The sequence below is a fragment of the Notamacropus eugenii genome, chromosome 2 (assembly GCF_028372415.1).
Source record: "Notamacropus eugenii isolate mMacEug1 chromosome 2, mMacEug1.pri_v2, whole genome shotgun sequence".
Taxonomy (NCBI): domain Eukaryota; kingdom Metazoa; phylum Chordata; class Mammalia; order Diprotodontia; family Macropodidae; genus Notamacropus; species Notamacropus eugenii.
Window position 1 is genome coordinate 89,751,532 of NC_092873.1, and position 21,221 is coordinate 89,772,752.

Here is a 21,221-nt window from a genome sequence, read left to right on the forward strand (position 1 = left end):
TTCATGAAGGGTAAACAAATCCCATGAGATCCAGTCTGAAATGGCCAGCCATGCTATTTATATTAAAAAAACAATGGTAAGCTATTTCCCTTGTCCTAAGAAATTGAGAGAACTAGACTTTTAATAAGATTCAATTAGAAAATAATTGAGCAACATGAAACTGACCACACATGCACCAGAACTTCAGAGAAGGGAAAGATCAATATGGGCTGCCACAGAGCAGGAGTTCTTAAGCTGCGATCTGTGAACTAACTTTCTTTCTTTCTCTTCCTTCCTTCCTTCCTTCCTTCCTTCCTTCCTTCCTTCCTTCCTTCCTTCCTTCCTTCCTTCTTTCCTTCATAGCCGTAGATTGCTATGGAAATGGACACATTAGTTAAGACTAAATAGCAGCAATAAATAAATACATTTTGGTATTCATTCAGTTTTTTCTTTTTTGAATATTTAATTTTTCCAATTAAATGTAAAAACAATTTTAACATTCATTTTTTTAAAATTTTGAGTTGCAAATTGTCTTTCAGTCATACAAAACATTTCCATATTAGTCATGTTGTAAAAGAAAACACAGGACAAAAAAACCCCATGAAAATAAAATTAAAAAAATATGTTTTGATCTATATTCATACTCCATCAGTTCTTTCTCTGGAGGTAGATACATTTTTCATTGTAAGTTCTTTAAAATTGTCCTAGACTATTGTATTGCTGAGAATAGCTAAGTCATTCACCAGTTGATCATCATACAGTATTGCTATTACTTTGTACAGTGTTCTCCTGGTTATGCTCACTTTGCATCAATCCATGTAAGTTTTTCAAGTTTTTTCTGAAAGCATTCTGCTTATCTTTTTGTATAGCACAATAATAACCCATCAATCATATACCACAGCTTGTTCAGCCACTCCCCAAACGATGGGGATTTCTCAGTTTCCAATTCTTTGCTACCACAAAAAGAGCTGCTATAAATATTTTTGTAAGTATAAGTCCTTTTTTTTTAAAAATTTCTTTGGGATACAGACCTAGTATTAAGTGGTATTGCAGGGTCAAAGGCACAATTTTATAGCCCTTTGAATATAGTTCCAGATTGCTCTCCTGAATGATTAGATCAGTTCACAACTCCATCAGCAGTGCATTAGTATGTCAGTTTCCCACATCCTCTCCAACACTTGTCATTTTCTTTTTCTTTCATGTTAACCTGTCTGATAGGTATGAGGTGCTACCTCAGAATTGTTTTAATTTGAATTTCTATAATCAGTTGTGAGCTAAACTACTTTTTCATATAAGTAGCTTTTATCTCTTCATCAAAAAATTATCTGTTCATATCTTTTGGCCAATTATCAAATTGAAAATGACTTGTATTCTTATAAATTTGACTCAGTTCTCTATGTCTTTGACAAATGAGGTCTTTTTCAGAGAAAGTTGCTATAACAATCCTCCTCCCCCAGTTTTCTGCTTTCCTTCTAATCTTGGCTGCATTGATTTTGTTTGTGCAAAATCTTTTTAATTTAATTTTTTAAAATTTAATTTTTAACTTTAATCAGAATTATCCATTATACATCCAGTAGTGCTCACTATTTCTTGTTTGGTTGTAAATTCCTCCCTTATCCATAGATCTGACAGATAAACCATCCATGATCCCCTAATTTGCTTTTGGTGTCACCCTTTATGACTAAATCTTGTCCCCATGTTGATCTTTTCTTGGTATATGGTGTAAGCTGTTAGTCTACACCTAGTTTTTGCCAAACTGCTTTCCAGTTTTCCCAGCAGTTTTTGTCAGATAGTGAGTTCTTATCCCAAAAGCTTGGATCTTTGCGTTTATCAAACACTAGATTACTATTGTCATTTATTACTATGTGTTATCTGCCTAATTTATTCCACTGATTTACCATTCTATTTCTTAGCCAGTAGTAGATTCTTTTGATGATTACCACTTTGTAATACAGTTTGAGATCTGGTATGGCTAGGCCACCTGAACTTGTTTTTTTGATTACTGTGTTTCAATATAATTAGTTTCTTTGTGTTTTATTTTATTCACTTAAAAACATTATTCTAGGAAGGGATCTTTTAAACTTTGCTAGAGTGACAAAGGGATCTCTGACACACAAAAAAAGAACTCTTGGCACAGAGTGTAAGGGGCGCAAGATAAGATGGATTTTAAAATCTAAGGATAAGGTAAACAATCAGCTTCTGTTGCAGAAACTCACAGTAATCCACATAGCATGGCAGGATTAATTTTTGTCTTTAGGGATCCTATTTAGGAATGACCTATCCTTGACTGATTTGGATATAGCTAGTTAAGAAAATGTGAAAGCCACCATCCACCTCATTTTGAAGCAGTCTAAAATGTAGTCAGTGATAAATAAGCTGTAATTTGGAACATTTTAGGGATGATGATGGTGACAGTGACAGTGGTGGTAGTAGTTGATGATTAATGATGAAAGAACATCGAAATGCAGGATGCTGGTTTATTGACCAGTGTAAACAACTGAATGGTGGGGTTACCAAGAGAAGCTAGAGAATAACATTTTGTCCCTATTTATTCAGTCCTTTCCAAGGAGCAGACAGAGTATTATAGTCTGTGGGAAAGTGTACTATGGAATGGTGCTCGTGTCAAAGATCTCTGATCTGTAGATCAGAATCTATTAGAAGATTTCCAAACACCTGTAGCCCCCACACTCTTCTTTCTGCTGTGCCCTGCCCTACAGTTTCCTATGATTCCTACTGGGGAAGAAGGTTCGCTAACTGTGGTATTCATCCCCATGGTGTTTCCTCCAGGTACTTCACCTTCAGCACTGCTATACTCTCAACCAACCTCTGGTGATTCAAGACTTAAATGATAAGTAGCATCCCTCTTTGTAGAGGAACATGAAAAATAATCCCTCTTGTTAGATAGGTTGGGGAATCTCGGGCTTAGATGAAATTGTTGTTTTTGTTATTGTTCATGCTTCATTCTCAAAGGGGACATCATGAGGGTGAGGTCTTGGCTTGTGTGTGGAAATTGAATTTAAGTGAGGGAGAGCTTCAAAGTCATCAGTCTCACGCTCTCCTCCAAAGTACTAGATGAAATATGAAATACTCCCCAAGATGTTTCAATGACCTTTGCTCTGATTTTGGGCTCAATATACAGCACAAACCGAACTAGTGAAAGCATGGTGTAGTGGAGTGAATATTAGATTTATGATCAGAAGACCTAGATACAAGTCACTTTCCTTATGTAACGTTGGGCAAGTCATATAACTTTTCTGGCCCTTAAGTTTCTTCTCCTATGAAACAAGAGAGTTGGATTAAAAGGAATCTAAGGTTTCTTCCAACTCTAAAAGGCTATGATGCTAGTGGAGTTTCCAAGATATTAAGCACAAGTATAATGGTTAGTAGAAAGATATATCTCTCAAATGTAAATTAATAAATTGGCTTGATGCTTTGCAAAGCAGTTGCTTTTTAAAAATTTGGTTAGCATCAGTTGTCAACAGGTAATCATAATGTCACAAGACTTATGTGAAAATCAGGTTTATTACAAGAGAAATCAACATGTATGCAGAACCCAAAGGGTTTACAGTCCTTACAGAAGTTTGTATATTTATGACAGTATAACAAAAGAAGGAGGAAAAAACAGGAAGGAACATGGCATGGGAGAGGAAAGGTGCCGTAAAAGTGGGAAAAAGAGACAAAACCTCCTGAAGGGGAGGGGCAAGGCAATGGCAAAAGGTGCATTCCTTTGGAAACCACTAGATTATGAAGATAGGAGGGTCCACTTATCTTCAAAGGATGCCAACTGCATAACCATTTTCCCAGCCTGGCGTAGACCAGCTGGTACCTGTCTTGCCTCCCAAAGACACATAGGGAGTTCATTTTGGGTTGCAAACAACACATTATGTCAGTTGGGGGAGCCTCACCCATGACACATTCAGGACCTCCTGCATGCATTGGTGGCAACTCAAAAAGACAAGTGCAGGGGACCCCTTAACAGCCCTTAACACAGTCTGCTCCCTGTTAGGTGAAGTGATAAAATTGAATTTCTGAACCCGCAAAGCTGAGGATCATGCCCGGAGATGATAGGGGTTCCACCAAGGTTCAGTGAACCCCATGAGGCCCAGCCCACCTGCTTTATCCTATTCTTTAAAATAGGAGTGAAGGTAGATGTTACGGAAGAGACCAGATTGTAGGCTTTGAAGAATAGAATTTGAAGAGGTAGATGGGAGGATGGAGGAGAAGACAAGGGCTTGGAGGCAGGAATGTGCATCATCTATAAGGAGACCAGCCTCATTAGAATGGACAGTTTGTAGTATGAAAAATAACATAAGAGAAGCTGAATATGAAGTTTGGAGCTAAATTATAGAGGAGACTGAAAGCTAGTTGGAAGAATATGTATTTAATATGGTAGATGAGATTTGCATTATGAGAATTGTGTTTTAGTAATTTACTTAGCAGATGATCCATAATAGTAATAGCTGACAGGCATAGATAGTACTTTAAGGCTTACATCCTGCTTTTTACCTGCATTATCTCATTTGATCTTTACAACAACCCTATGAGAAAGCTATTACAAATAATATTATCCTCAGTTTTTAGATGAAAGAGTAGAGGCACAGAGAAGTTAGGTGACTTGCTTTGGGTTGCAGGTAATAAAAGTGTGAGGTAGAATTAGAACCTAGTTTTCTCCTGACTTCAAAACCGTCAGTGAAATTTTATTTCTAGACTGACTTCCACCGTGAACTATGTGTTCAGGGAATGCAGACTAATTGTAATATTAATATTTGTATGGTATAGTTGAAAAGAGCATCAGATTTGGAGTCGAGAGACTTGGTTTCCAGTCCTCATTCTGCTACTTACTACTCAGGTGATCTCTTTGGACCCCAGTTTCTTACTGTATAAAAGGAGGGCATTTTAATAGATGACCTCTAATATCCCTTTCAGCTACAAATCCCATGAACCTATAATTAGGGAGGCAAATGGGATTTGCCTGTGAGGGAATAAAACAATACATATGACTACAAAATCAAAACTTTTTTTTTGACTTACCAGCCTCATCCTTATTCCATATAATGATAGAATTCGAGATCTGGAAAGGGTCTTGGAGATGTAGAGATTAAAGGAAGTTTAGCAATATCTAATCTGACCCTTTCATCTCAAAGATAAAGAAATTGAGGGAGGCTCTGAGGAGGGGGAGGAACTTAAAGTGGTAGTACCAAGACTTAAACTTCTCCTGAACTTCTTTCCAGTGTTCCTTCTGCTGAACCACTGACTGCATAAGTGAAAGTTCATTGTAATTAGTTCCCATGACAGTTCAGAATCTTATTTCTTGAATAGGGTTCAGGTGAAAGGCCTACTTGTCAGGTCTGATAGCCAGCCTTGCAAATCAGCACAAGCGGTTTTTTAGTCAAGAACTTTTAACTAACTTAGCTTCCTCTAGAAGGAATGCAAGTAAGAAAATATGGGAAATTGATGAAGTGTAGTTTTCCAGCTTAAAACAGTGGTTTCCAGGTTAAATAAAGCACTTTCCCCTCAACAACCTTGTGAGATGGGTAGTGCAAATAGCAACTCTATTGTACAGATGAGGAAACTGAGTCACACAGAGGGAAACTGCTTTCTAAGGATCACACAACTAGTAATTGGAAGAACTGGGACTTGAACCTTGTCCCTGTAAAGCCCAACCCAAGCACTCCCCTCTGCTTTCCACTAACTCAGGTCACTTATGAAATAGAATCACTCTATTGCATAATGATTAGAATAAGTAAACAGAAGAGGTAATCAGACAAACCAAATAAACACTAGTGACCCAAACAATTTTATTAACAAATTTATTTTCTTAATTGAGTTCTATATCTCTGTAATAGGGTAATATAATAAGTTTTCACCCTGCACAGAAAGGAATTAATTAGAACTTTTTGCAGCTTGCTCCATATTTACATTTATCCACTAATCTTGTAAACATTTTCCCAGTGCCCTTCAGGCCTCCTGTTCCTCCCTGCTCCTTACCCCAAACTCCTTCCCAAAATAAATAAAAACTTTACATATATAAATTGTAGCTCATTATAAGTGGCTCATCTTTGACTAATTCTTACCCTATTTGAAGCTGCGTGTCATAGTATGTGTCTCCACATGGTCAATGCATAACAGAATCATTCTAGTGGTCATTTATGATTCTGTATAGACAGCCTCAGTGAGACACATGGCTATGGAGAATTTAGTCTGTGGGTTTTGCCGTTACTCATGTATAGTCTTATTGTTGGCCCACCCTTATGAGCCTGAGTGAAAAAGACAAAAATAACCTAAGACCTGTAAACTCATTCTATTGGATTCTGTACCTTGTAAAATGTCTCTTGAAAAGGATAAACCCCCTCAGTGAACTCTTCATGCGTTTTTCAGAGTGAGTAGCCCATGTAATCAGAAAGATATTGAGGTTGTCCATATTATGTCTTAAGACTTTTTCAAGTAGTGTTTTTAGTTGCCTCACAGTTTCTGTAGGGTTGTAGAAAAACAAATGGAAGAGATTCTTAGATGCAAATACGCCAGTACCTTGCTATAACATTGTCCTTGAGGTCCATGCTATGAGATCAAGTGATAGGTAAATTTACCCATAAATGAGGTTATTTTGTTACTTCAATAGCTAAATACCCTTGAATGGTATCCAAAATGCACCCATCTTAAATTCTCTTGGTTCAGTAGTTTTCACTCATGTCCAACTCTTGGTGACCCCATTTGGGGTTTTCTTGGCAAAGATACTGGAGTGGTTTGCCATTTCCTTCTCCAGCCCATTTTACAGATGAGGAAACTGAGGCAAATGGGGTTAAGTGACTTGCCCAAGGTCACACAGTCAGTACATTTCTGAGGCCAGATTTGAACTCAGGAAGATGAATCTTCCTGACTCTAGGCCCAGCACTCTGTCTACTGCACCACCAAGCTGCTCAATTGAATTCTACTTTGTTGCTAATAGCCTTATGTTGTGATTCGAGAGTATGTGGAATTAATTAAACGTGGGTATTCCATGCAGCTGGCTTCTTTAGCATTATTTCCCATAAGTCTCCTGCCTTAATATAGGAAGCTTTCTGGGCTCTCCTTCCAAACAGCTCTTCTAAGTAGACACAGTAGTTAAAAAGCTGTGGGGGTGCATAGTCTGCCCTTGCTAATAGTAGGTCCCTTTTGAGAACTGTACTCCAGCAAAGTCCTTGCAGTTTCATCAAGTGTCATTCAACTTCTGAGATATCCTGAAGAATCTGGATGAGATTTTCTAGGCCAAAAATATAGCCATGATCTGGTCCATCATAGCTGGTGTGGTTGTACCGAGAATCCTTGTAAGTTGTATGTGCAAAGTCTATCATGCGGATATCAACTTTGGAGAGCCCTTCTGGAGAGGAGCAGTTTGTCTTCTGCAAGCATCCCTGAAGATGACTGCCCGTGGTTCTTTCTGGGGGCATTTGTCCATCATAGATGATGAGGAGAGAACTGGAGTAGAACCGATAGGAACTCTGGTTCTTAATGACTGAGAGGAGAGCGTTGAGTTGGAAGAGGATGGGTTCCAGGAGGTCTGTTCGAAGGTGTAAGCCGTTGTGCAGGAACTGATAGAGAGTTTTCCTGAACCCATCAGCTGAAAGTTTCCTTCCATAATATTTATCTTTACAGAGAAAGTGGTTTGAATCAGCTTGATAAACCTTGGGTTAAAAAAAGAAGAACAAGAATAAAATGTGAGTGAAAACTTTCCTGAAAATTGTTTCTTTTTATATTGCAGCATTATGAACTTATATAAAGCATAATCAAGCTTCTAGGAAACACAGCTTAGACATGGTTGACATTTCTAATAACCACCATTAAGTGCAAATTTGGCTCCTAGGTTTTAAAATACTTTCTGTTTGGGACTTTAATTTCATGTCATTAGAAGCAGATCTATGAAGTGTCTACTGTGTGTTAGGCACTGGGGATACAAAGATAGATGCACCCCAGACACTGCTCTTGAGCAGCTTACATTATAGTAGGGGAAGAAAGGCCTGTTCACAAATTACTGGGTTGCAAGGGAGAATGTATTAAGTGCAAAGGAAAGGTTCAGACAAAATGCAAGGAGAGATTTGAGGAAGGAGAAATCATTTTCACTTGGAGAGTCAAGAAAAACTACATAGAGAAAGATGCATTTGACTTGAAGGAAGGAAGGAAGATAGAATTTAGTAGATGGAGATGTGAAGACAGTGGTCTTCCCTGGTTTAGTGGGAAGAGGGGCTCTCAGGAGAAAGGTAAGGGGACAGGTGGCAGGGGCTCTTGGGAAAGTCCCAGAGCCCAAGGACATCCTCTCTGTTCCATACCTTCTTCCAATACCCTCCACTCCCTCATGCCCGTCTTTTTCCCTTCCCTTCCCCTTCTTTCTCTCTAACTGACCTTCCCAACCTTCTCTAGAACTTAATCCTCACTACTAGGTTTAGAATTCCTTTCCTCCTCTGAGTCTCAGCATAGTTGCCAACTCCTCTGTAAAGCCTTCCCTGATTACTCCTGCTTTGGAATGTTCTCTCCCTGCTTCATGTTTGTCTGGAAAACTTTGGAAATTTCCTCTAGCTTCATCCTTTTCTATCTAACATTCTGGTGATCGTGGGCATATTATACTCACTGCCACCTTTTCTCCTGGTGGCTGGGACTGTTTGTTTTAGTCTTTGTATCCCTAGGGCTTTACACCCCTGAACTGCTTCATCAGTGTTTGTTGAAGTGCATTGGATGTCTGTGGAAAGCAATCCATTCATAAGATTGTAGTTCATAGTCCCCTAGAAGGGACCTTAGAGATCACCTACTCCTACTTTATGGAAATTTTACAGGTGAGGAAATGGAGCTAAGTGGTTTACCCAGGCTTATGCAGGCAATGAATCCATAGCAGAGCTAGAGTTCTGATTCCATATGGTGAGGCTGTTACACCGACTCCTAACAATAAAAACAAGAATAATTCACATTTCTACAATGCTTTAAAGCTTACAGAATGCTTTCCTCACATCCATGTGAAGTAGTAGGAACATCACTAGTCCCATTTATAGATGTAGAAACTGAGGTTCAGCAAGGCTGACTGACTGTTCTGCTGTCATACACTGTGCCATGCTGCCTCTTTTGGGGAGTGAGGTCTCAGGGACAGTCAAGGGCAGGAGAAGAACCATGAGTAGCCAAGAGTGTAGTTTGGTCGAACATGGTGTGTGTAAAGGGGTGTAGTGTCAGGTAAGTCTGGGAAGGTCGATCAGAGAAGGTCTTGAAGGTTAGGATTGGGAGTTCATCCTTTATCAGAGACCAATGGGAAGACCTTGAATGTGGCTTTTCAAGAAGAGGACTAATGTGGCCATACCTTTGCATTAAGAAGATTATCCTGGCAGACATGTAAAAGGATAGATTGGAGAGGTGTTAGAATAGGGATGGGAAGAAAAGTTAGGCTTTCTGACTAACCCTAAGCTGAAGATATTTCAGTACTATAACAGTGAGCAAGTAAATATATCTTATATTTTATGGAATTCATCTTCCAAATAATGATTTAAGCCCTGATTCTGTCCCTCTTCAATTCAAATTTACTGAATATTATCTAGATAGATCTAATGAAAATTTGAAAAAATTCCAGCACTCTAAAAAGCAGGCTAGATGAATGTGTTTACCAATGAAGTTCACAGAAATGTGAGCAAAATGGATGGGCAGAGTGGCTCTGCAGTGCTGATGGTTCTAGCTCCTTGGCACTAACTATGCTCAAGTAGTAACTTAGTCACCAGAAGGAAGCAGACAGGAGAAAAGTTTTGGTTGTCATGAATGGAGCACAGCAGTAGTGAAAGAGTCCCCTCCCATCTGCCTGCTCTTCTTTCCACCCTTGTTCTTGTGGGTAGCAGCAGCTAAGCCATGCCTAGAGGCTGGCATAGCAGACAGGAAGGTTTGGCATACTACTGTTGGGTCCAGTTTGATGGAATATGCCTGTGATATCTTGGAGTAAAGTTCCTATTCTACAGGAGAGATTCTGGGTTCCAAACTTGTAGTACTCTTAATATTTTGTAAGTGGGGGCAGCAAAGTGATATAATGGATAGAATGGCCAACTTGTAGTTAGGAAGACTCATCTTCCTGAGTTCAAATCTGGCTTCAGATACATATTAGCTATGTGACCCTGGCAAGTCACTTAACCCTGTTTTCCTTAAGTTTCCTCATTTGTCAAGTGAACCGGAGAAGGAATGGCAAACTGTTCCATTTTCTTTGCCAAGAAAATCCCACTAAGAGTCAGACGTGGCTGAGAGTTCTGGGCTGAGGGTCAGGGACCCTGGGTTAAAATCCCAGTTCTGCCTTCATCTGGGTGAACATGGAGAAATCACAAGTCACTGAGTTTTCTTCTCTGTAAAACAAAGAGATTGAACTAGGCGATATCTTAGGTGTAAGATACCGTTCTAAAAGTCTGTGATTCCATTTGCAAAGAAACTTCCAAGAAAGAGCTGATAGTCTTCCTACTTTGTTTTCGGTGGTCTCTGTGTCATATTAGCTTGTGTATAGTACAAAGCTTGTATTGTTTACTAAATAGATCACGTTAAGAAAGTTGGGGTCTGGGGAAAGATGCAGTTGATGCTACAAATCATCATGCTTCACTCATGTGAAGGTAGTATTCCACATTTTCTAAGGGATGTATGTGAAGCAAATTTATAGATTTAATGCCTCGCTTTACGGGGTGGCAGTTTCAATTAAGGAAAGCTATAATGTTTACCACCAAATCGTCGTCTAGTTTTACTCTGACTAGACAGACCATAAGAATGAATGAGCACGAAAAACTTAATTTCCTCCTATTTTTCTGCAGCTTCTTGTGTAAGCCGTAGCAGAGTAATAAAAATGAACTGTTGTATCAGGAAAATGAAATTAAACATCTTCTTGCCTTAACTTAGTCTTTACACATTCTTAATCAAAACCAATGGCATCAGTGAGAAAAAATGGCAAATGAAGATGGGTAAATTACTAATGGGAACACAGACATTACACTCTCCTTTCAACGTCAGAGAATTAAAGGATTCAATTCTGTCATTACAAAGGATTGGAAATCGGGAAGTCGCAGTGTCTCATAGTGAAATTGTTTTCTTTCAGTCCTTCCCCCAAATCTTGACACCTGCCAGTGGTAAAGTCTGAATCATTCTGTAGGCAAAAGTCACATAGACATTGTTGAAAGTTTCAGCTGCCCCAAGACTGTAAGATCAAGTTCCAAAATGGTACATTTTGAATACTATGATAGTGCCAGGTGAGTTGAAGAAACACAGACCCACATTATGATAAGGTTTACATGTCATTGTTCCTTGTCAGTGCTCACTTTTAAACGGTAGGCTGGTCAGGTGTCTGGAGAAGTTTCTAGGTGGGTCACTTAATGTTGTTGCATGTCAAGGGCAAACATGGGACAGCTGTACTGTGAGTTGTTTACAAGTCCTACCTGCATGCCACAGATGCGAACCCCGAGGGAAGCAGAGGTGCTTTGTTCACACTTCTTTATGTGACGGGCTTTTTTCTCCTCGGAGGCATCGTCTCCATGTTGCCTGGTGCCCATCTTCAGGTCAAGAATGCAGGGATGCTTGTACTTTGACACTACGTTTTCAAGCAGCAAAAACCCTAGTCATGCTAAGTTAAGGAAAACATCATGGATTGAAGAGATTATTGCCCCCATAGGAGGTGGGTAGGACAATTCTAGGAATTAAATGTCATGTCTTGATTAGGTTTCTTTTACTCCAGTTTTTCATTATTGACAAGGATACAAGTGTTGTTAACAATTCAGGACATTAGCAGTGTTATTACCAATGTTATTACAATTCAAGATGTTGACTTCTTAACAAGCCCATTTATTTAGGGGAAATTTTAAGGGTAGTTCCTTCTCTCAGATTTAAATTTAGATGTAGGCATGAGATCCCTGGTAGGCTGTGCACAATTTACATTTTATAGCATAAAATCATAGGGATAAAATCACAAGTAAATGAATGGACCAATATCTTTTTAGGGAAGTGGGTTGACATAAACTTCAGAGATAGATTTAAGGAATATTAATTTCACTGGAGTAATTTTCCTGAAAAAGTTTCTTAGGGAGTAGAGGTGCAAATATGACTATGTAACAAGTCACCAGTTTGCAGGAATGTAGCAGTGACTAGGGGGCTTTTTAAACCCAAATTCCCCTACTAGGGGATCCTGGACTGCTTAGCCTCATGTGCTACTTAACTGTCTTGTTGCATGAATTCATCCTTTTTTCCCCACTGCTGCCTCTGAGAAATATGCTAGCTCAGTCTTACATTCACAAAAATTTAATGAGGTCTTTGTGGAGAATGTGGAGGTATAGAAAGGGAACTATGGTGAGACTTTGCTGGTCCCTCCAAGCCCCGCCCCATACAGCATGACTCATACTGACATGATCCACAGTGACGTCAGCAGGAGGCAAATCATTCCTAACATGAAAAATGATTTTCTCTCAGAATACTGACTGTATTTCTTTTGTTTGTGCAAATAGCAGTCAGCAAAAATTTCCACCAGCCTAGTCCATTCTTGCAAGCAATACAGTAGGAACACTGATATTGGTTATTCTGGGGGTGATAGTTTTAGTTCAAATTTTTACCTGCACACACTCTTTTTGTTTGGCCTAATTTTTTAGGTCTCAGGCTCATGAATTTCTACTAATGTGTATGGCTGTACTTCTGGAAGGTGATTTGCATGTAGGGCTCAGGTGGAGGACTCTGTTTATCAAAAGCTCTATAAATTTGAATCACTGACTGGGGCTTGGAAGTCCCAAAACTATCTCCCTATGTGTTCCTTTACCCTCTCCCCTTTCCATTCTTGGCCACCACTGTCTATAGTGTTCTTATTGGGTGTGGAGTGACATTTCTCTTTGCAAGGGGACTCTGCATTTGAGAGTAGAAGCTGTCCATGTTTGGGTAGAAGTCTGTGCTGCCACTTCTATTTATAATCTGCCTTATAATAAGAGCTGACATTTCCATAGTGCTATAACTTTCACAAAGCACTTTATCTCCATTATATATTTGAGCCTTACAACAGCTCTATGAAGTAGATATTACAAGAACTATTATATCTACCTTATAACGAGAAAACTGAGATGCCTTTGTCAGTGATTCCACAGCCCAGGCAAGGCAGTGTCGGGCTCTCCATTCAAACCAAGGCTTCCTAACTCCAAGGCTAGTAAATGCTATATCCACAGTGCCACGTTGCTGATTTTCTGTGGCAACTACAGAAGTTTAATCTTTACAGCAGCCAACCTACTATTTACCCCTGTATAGGGAAATCCAACTAGAAAAAAAAGTTTTAGATGGGTTTAGCCAGTGAATATTGTTAGCTACCAAGAATTCTCCAAGCATTAAAGCCTTTCAATGAAAAGGCATTGTCCCTCACATCTCTAGTACGTCTGTCTCCCTGAAATGTCGTCTGGACTTTGTCCCTGCTTTAAGCCAGTGGTTCTCTGATAGTTTCTACACTAGCTTTTTCCACTGACTTTGGGTGTCCTAGGAGGAAATCCAAGCAAGGATACGATGCATTTTGTTCTCTTGGTACTCAGAGTACATCCGGGTCATATGTTCCTTATGGCAGTTCAGTCTCCACGGGTTGTAGCCCTTCTTCTCAGCCTGGTTACCATTTGTGTCTTCCATAAAGGAGGAGACGTGGAATTCGGTTCTCAGGAGTGTTTTGCCTGGACAGCTTGGGTGAATGAAGCACATGGAAAGAAATGTGATGGGCTGCTAGCTTCAGAAAAAGACAAATTACTTGTGTTTATTTGCTAAGCACCTGGACAAAGTTTGACTTTTTTTTCCTAGCTCTTTTCCAGCTCTAGAACCGTTGTATTGCCCAAAACAAAACCTCTGAGGCCTCATAATACAGTGGAACAGGAACTGGTTCTGTAGTCAGAGGGCTTGGGTTCAAATTCTACTTCGGATACTTACTACCTCAGTGACCTTAGAAAAGTCATTCCCCAACCGGAACCTCAGTTTCCTCACCCATAACGAGAGGGACTTGAACTAGATGGTTTTTGAGATTCCTGGATGTGGCTCTAGATCTTTGATCTTACTATTTCTAGCTAAACTATCAGCCTTTCTGCAGTAAGTATGTAACGTGGACTCTGCAAACGTTTATTAAAGGCCCCCTTGAATCATTGGAGGAAGAGAGGAAAGTTTGATAAGACTTATACATTGTTGGAGATAGAAGAGATCTTAGCCCAGCCCCTTAAATTTCTAGGTGAGGAAATTGAACCTTAGAGATATTTGGTGACTCACCTAAGGTAATACAATTAGAGGCTGGCAGAGTTGGGACACTGTCCTCATCCTTAGGGAGCTTCTTGTCTAGTGGGGGCAAAGTGTCAGTGTGATGCTTATACAGGTAATGCTAACATATTAGTACATGATAAGTACATTTCAAATCAAAGTGCTATGTGAGGCCCAAGAGAGAAGGCTTATTACAGGCTAGAGGATATCAGAGAAGCTTGAGTTGGATTTTAAAAGATGTTTAGGGATCCACTAATTGAAGAGAGGGAGACGGGACTTTCTAAGGCATAGGGAACAGTATAAGGAAAAGTGTGGAAGTGGGAAACTGAAAGGAGCTGGGTGGGGAGAAGGAAGACAGTGTCATTCCAAGGGCATAATTTGCATTTTCTCATACCCTTCTCTAGATCTAGAATAACTTTCCTGTTCTTGCTGAAATTTTTCCTTTCCCTATTTGTACTAATCTTTTGCATGTATCGTATTCTCATTTATATTAAATATATACATATATATATCTATACGGCTTATATTCCCTACTAGTCCATAAGCTTCTTGAGTATAGGGACTGTGTGTTATTTAATATTTATATTTCTCCTAGTGTTGAATAGTGTCTTGTTGCTTCAGTACTTCAAGGATTTATGAAGATTGAAATCTATCCACATCTCAGTAGTTAGTTTCATGAGTTATGGTGACTAAAAAAATTTATCACCTGATGATGGCCAACACTATGGCAATGTGTCTCTCTGAACTTAACAGATCTGGTACTCAAATGGAAAACTTGGGGTCTTCCAGTCTTACTAGTACTGGAAGGCTTGTTAGCCTGGCTAAGATCTGGCAGAGCTTTTGCTTTCTTGGTGTAAACTTTGAGAACCTAGCATTAGTTCTAGTAAGACTTCAGTGGAAGGCCTTGAAATACATGATAGTCACTTAATAAATATTTATTGAATTCATTATAGCTAATTAAATAGAATTGTATTTTTAAGGCGTTTATTAACCATTTCCTGTGTGTCGGGCACTGTATTAAGTGCTTTACAAATAGATATTATCTAACTAATTTGATTCTTACAACAGCCCTGTTAACACTCCTGTTTTACAGATGAAGAAACTGGGGCAAAAAGAGATTAAGTGATTTGTCCAGTGTCCCGCAGCTAGCAAACATCTGAGTCTAGATCTGAACTCAGGTCTTTCTGACTTCCAGGCCCAGGGCTTTCTCCATTGTGTCACCTACTGTCTTTTGTTAGAGCTATCTGTTTGGTAGAGGTCTTTTACAGTTGTAAATCTAAGTTTAATTGGTTTTGTTAACTAAAGTTAACTTTGTAGAATCCTTGCTAAAAACAAAATTAATAACTAAACATTAACTGTATTTTTCTAAAGCACATATACTCAGATACTCAAATGAACCTGTGATCTCATCCCTGTGTGATATAGGTTGAAACCCATGCATGCCTGCCCATTCATGCTACTCTTATTCATGTCTTTCCAGATATTTGCCACAGTGGCTCTACCCTTTGTGCTGGGGACCATCCTTGATTTCTCTGGGCATCCTGAGGATACCAATGGAGCCCCTAGGCTGACCCACAGACATTCTTTTTTCCACGGATTAGGCTACCTAAGTACTGAGCTCATTACCACTATGCTGGTTCATTAGATAATATATTCCTTGGCCATGACAACCCATGTAATGAAGTCATTGATGATTATTAGAATAATTCAAAAGAAAGTTAACCCAGTGCAGAATTTTGGAATTGTTTAAATTCATTTCCAAGTGACCTAGAATAGTAATAGTGTTATTTTCTCAGTATAGACTTGGATCAAAGGAGGAATTCCATCTTGGTTAGTGGATGGGAGCACAGTAGTCATGGGACCTCTTTCCAGCTCTGTGACTTCTGCCTACTCTCTTTTGCCTTGGTTACCCTATCTCTAAAATGGAGATTGTTCTAGGCTCATGTAGTCAACAGGCTTACTTGATTAGATGCTGGGACTACTTCAGGAAGGGTAGTATTTACATTGAGTTAGGTCAGTTTTGTTCCAGATAAGCTTTTATGAACCCCCAGGGATCCTCTTCATCTGAGAAAGGTCAGTTGACAATATCCCAGTGTCCAACAATCTCTCTAAGGTCACAAGACCCTTGAAACCTCTCATATTCTTACATTAAAAAAAGCAAATTAACCCAGTGAACACCACACTCACTTCTCTTTCCGCCACAACTGTGTCAGAGAATAAAACATTTCAGGTATAATTTCACTTTACTTTTTCCTTTCTCTCCACTAAATGAAAAAAGAAAACCAATTCTACTTGCATTTCCTCCTCCCAGGGGTACATGAGGAAGGCACTTGCAGAGGCTCTCCTACATTTCTTGTTATTCATGTTGCTATTGTTACTACAGTTGTCGTTGGCTTTTTGGGGGGCAGACACCAAATGCCAGACTGAAACGTTTATTAAGTGTGGGCAGAAATTCATTCTTTTCTAGAAAGGTCATGTAAAATACCTTTATTTACTAGTGGAATTTGGAAATTTGAGAAAGAGATACTATTATTTCTTTTATTGGTTGCCATGTCCGTTATTCTCGATCTGACTGTTTATATAGTATTTTAAGGCACATGGAGTGCTTTCCCACAATGACCCTGGAAAGTAAATAGGCAAATATTTTTATTCTTGATTTACAGATCAGGAAATTGAGGCTTAGGTTAAGTGACTTCCTGTGGTATCAGAGCCAGGATTAAAACCTAAGTTCTTTCCATTGGCACCTCTCTCTCTCTATCCCCCTTTCTCTCTCTCTCTCTCTCTATCCCCCTTTCTCTCTCTTTCTCTCTCTATCCCCCTTTCTCTCTCTCTCTCTCTCTCTCTCTCTCTCTCTCTCTCTCTCTCTCTCTCTCTCTCTCTCCCTCTGTCTTTAGCCTGGACTTCATCCTTGAACCCTCTTGGGGTATAACACACAGTCTGTTCAGGTGGAAGGTGAGTTGGTGTCTGTTCCCTATATTTTGGCTTATAGGTGCTGCTCACCTCTCCTTAAGAGACTGTGTCAGTTGCGTGTGCTTCCACTGAACAAGAGGGCAGTCATTACCACGGCTGTTGCTGTTCTTCTGCAGCTTCTGCCAGAGCATCACTGATGACTCGGGTGACACATCATAGGGCCTGTGGTTGTCTGTCAGTGGACTGGCAACCAAACTGAGATGTCCTCGGCTGTCTTTCAGGAGATGCACAGTGATGGTGCCTGACAAAGGAAGGAAAAGAAAGGAGGAGAAAAGTTTAGACTTGGTGGTAACCTTAGAGGTCAAATAGTTTAATCCATTCATTTTACAGAGGAAAATTCTGATAGCCAGAGAAGTAAAATGTTCTGCCCAAAGTCAACAGGAAGTTAAGTAGCTGAGGCAGCATTCAAACCCATGTCCTCTGGTACCAATGCTAGGGCTCTTTCTATAGCCTCTCTACTGGGTGTGGGAGGGAGGAGAGAAGAAAAGCAGTCAGATAAGGTAGATGATTTTAGAATAGATGACAGTTTCAATGGCAAGAGCTACTTGCCCCATAAACAGTCTGTCTTGAAGTGTCATCATCTTAAGGAAGAACTTTGGAGACTGGCCTAATTTAGTCTGAAATAGATCCTATCCCAGAATGAGATCAGAGCTATCTACAGAGTCTACAGAAAATAGCCCTAGGCCTTTTCTACTTTGCCTCTCCCTTTTTTTCTACTCTTCCTTCTTTCCTTGCCCCTTCATACTTCAAATGAAGCCTGCTCTGTGCATTATGTTCTTGCGTTCCAGGCTCCTTTGCATAGTTGTATTTTCCTGATCATACAGCTGCTGAACCAACAAAGGCATACTTCAAAATGTGAGAGCAACTCACATCAGCTCATGGTTTTAGTCTCAGGGAGAAGCTGACGTGTTTCTTCTATGGAAGAGTAAAGGAGATTGGGGCACATGCCAATCCCTGGTTTTCTCAGCTAAACAAAATTCTCACCTTCCTTCAAAACTCCTTTGATTCACTTCTTTGGGGGCAGGGAGGAATCTTCAGAATAGCCCCATGTTCAGCCTTTCCCCATTCATCCTTTCCCCAATTCATCCTTTCCCCAAAAAACTGTTTAGCATTTATATATAGCCTTGTGTTTTGATCTGAGGTAGACATGAAAATACTATGAACCTGCTTACTCTTCATAAAATTTCCTAATGCCCACTGCTGGTGTAATCAAAGTAGAATGGCTTACTGACTAATTTGCTTGAGGAGCAGGAGAATATACAGAAGCCCAGTTAATTAATTTGCTAAATGGTCTTCTCTGCTAGTGTATTAGATAGGTTCAGCAAATTTCAGAACATTTATTAAGCATCTAATGACTAGGGGAGATAAGGAAAGTTTGTGTTAGATTTTAATAGAAGAAAAGGAGCATCTGTGTACATTTATAAGGTGCTGTAGATACAAAGATAAGACACAATTCTTACTCTCAAGAAACTTCACAGTCTGCTAGAGGAGGTAAGACATATACTCAAGTAGCTATAATATAAATTAGAATATAAGTGCAATGGAGAGGCCAAAAATGCCATGAACGGCTTAAGGAGGGACACATCACTTTCAGTTCAGGGTGGAGTTGGGGTGGGGATAGAGGGTAGGAAGATGAGGAGAGAATCAGAGAAGGCTTTGTGGAGAAGTTGACACCAGAGCAGCACCTTGAAAGAAGGGAAGGATAATTGGGGAGTAAGGTGGGATGGGCAGAAGAATCCATGTGAGCAAAATCATGGAGACGAGTGAGGGTAGGGAAGGGTGGAGGCAGGAGGCTTGTAAAGTTCCACTTTGATTGGAATGCCTAAAGGAGAGTAATATGAAATCATTCTTGAAAGGTAGGCCTGGTTGTAGAGGGTTATGAATACTAGACTAAGGAATTTGTACTATTTCCTTAAAATATTTTATTGACATATTTTAGTTTTTGTATCTCCTGTACTTCTCTTTCTCCTTTTTTCTAACAGCTGAATTTTTCAGTAAGTAGTGAAGTGGGGGGCAGTCTCTGAAGGTTTTTGAACAGGGCAATACTGTAATCAGACCTCATCATTAGCAAGATTACTTTGGAAGAAAAGAGAATGTTATAGCATGAGAGAGTTGGAGATAGGGAGACCACTCAGGAGACTGTGCTTGAGGCAACAGGAGCTTGACTTGAAACTGTAGTTTCCCTATAACCTGCAGAGGATGAATTGCTAAAAATTGGTTATTTTGGATATGGGGTAATCGAAAGGGAAAAGCAGAGATGACTCTGAGAACAACTGGGAGGGAGCCTTCACGAAGGTCCTTTTCCAGATTCTATGATCTTCCAGTGCCCTGAGGTGACCCTTAGCTGTTGAAGGCTAAGCCAGCTCACACAAGCTCTGGTAGCCCTTACCAGTATAGAAAGACTCAAATTATGGGTCCAGGTAGACTGTATATCTGTTTTCTGAGAACCAGCTTAGTTAGGTTTAGAGAGATTCATGATCAGATTAGGGCAGAGTGATGAATTTTTCTGCCATAGCAGCCCTCCAATAGCTTGTAGCCAGTTATAGAAGGGTTTTGATCTGTATTACTGGAAATGAAATTACAGATTTTTCATTGAAGTGATGGTGTCATAATTATCCCATTGTTTTGGGGAGAGATAATGAGTTTTAGATAGTAAATTCATTCTGGGTATACATAGAATTAACACTTATATTGAATCCCACCTATGACTAACTGTTCTGTGCTTCCTGTTAAAGAATAAGTTCCTCTTGGGCAAGGTACTTTGTTAATCTTTACTGTTAGCAGAGGACTGCACAGAAGTGTATGTTTGGTGTTTTTAAATGACTAATAAAGAAGAAAAACTTTTCATAATAATAATTGCTAACATTAATATAGCACTTTTACTATGTGCCAGGTACTGCGCTAAGTGCTTTAAAATTATCATCTCATTTGATACTCATGACAACCCTGGGAGGTAGGTGCTAATATTATTCCCATTTTGCAGATTGAGGAAACTGAGGCAGAGTTAAGTGACATGCCCAGGATCATACAACTAGTGTGTGGAGGCTGGATTTGAACTCAGGTCTTCCTGATTCCAGGTCCAGCTCTTTCTCTACTTCACCCTTTAACAATAGTGATACATTAATAACAACTCTTGTCTAATGCTCTTTAAGTTTTGTAATGCATTAACCTTATAACAACAGCTCAGACACATCAAGGATGTGAGATTTCCTTTATTTGTGAATTCCTCCTGCCTGTACAATCTATAATTTTATAGATGAGCCTTCCAGAGTTGCCTCAGGCAGAAAGAATTAATTAAATAATTTGCTAACACTATCACACAACTAGTAAGTGATAAAAGAGAGATTTGGTTCTGCATCTTCCCAACTCCCAAGAACACTGTGGCATTCAGTAGGCCACTCTTCTTCTCATAGTATATATGTGTACATAAGTATTATTATCTCATTTTAAAGATATGGAAATTGATACTCAGAGAGAGAAAATGACTTTTCCATGGTCTCATAGCTAATAACTATCATGCTAAATTCAAACCCAGATCACCTCATTCGTTGCTCTTTTTACCATAACTGGATGCCTTTCTGTTTAAGTGAAAGCGGTGTGCAAAAAAAGACTGCTAAACTAAGCATATGAGAATACAGTTAACAAATAGTGGATTCCTGCTGAGATTATCTTCTTTTTTTTGCAAATGTTATCACGGTTTAGGACACCACTGCTATCCTTGCTTGGTGTAGCTGGCTTTATCACATTGTCATTGTGGCATCTTGTTGCCCTCCCCAAAGAACAGAAGCCTGGAATGCAGCTACTGCCACATTTTAAAATGAAACTTCAAAGAACAGCCACTTTGCTCAGGACAAGTTGCAATTTTTTCCAAATAAATAGTGAATGGGGCTGATATCATTCTCTTTTTTACCTATGTCTTCCCTGGCTTGAGGGGAAACATGGGTACTGGCTGATCATTTTGTGGGTGCTAATTTTCCAGGCTGTTCTTTAATGTAATAGGCACCTCTGCACAATAGCTGGTTTAGCTCATTCCTTTCATCTAAGATTCCCTA

At 39.5% G+C, this 21,221-nt stretch overlaps 1 protein-coding gene across 1 annotated transcript in view; it reads right to left on the bottom strand.

Moving 5' to 3' along the window:
* Positions 1-5,892: 5,892 nt before the first annotated feature.
* The window catches only part of IP6K3 (inositol hexakisphosphate kinase 3), a 35,149-nt gene continuing 19,820 nt past the window's right edge, over positions 5,893-21,221 (bottom strand). Inside the window, exons 3-6 of the mRNA XM_072641781.1 lie at positions 17,200-17,410; positions 13,473-13,639; positions 11,385-11,560; positions 5,893-7,640 (exon numbers count right to left, since the gene is read on the bottom strand). Of these exons, the coding sequence (XP_072497882.1) occupies positions 7,176-7,640; positions 11,385-11,560; positions 13,473-13,639; positions 17,200-17,410 (1,019 nt within the window). The 3' untranslated portion in view covers positions 5,893-7,175. The remainder of the gene's footprint in view (positions 7,641-11,384; positions 11,561-13,472; positions 13,640-17,199; positions 17,411-21,221) is intronic.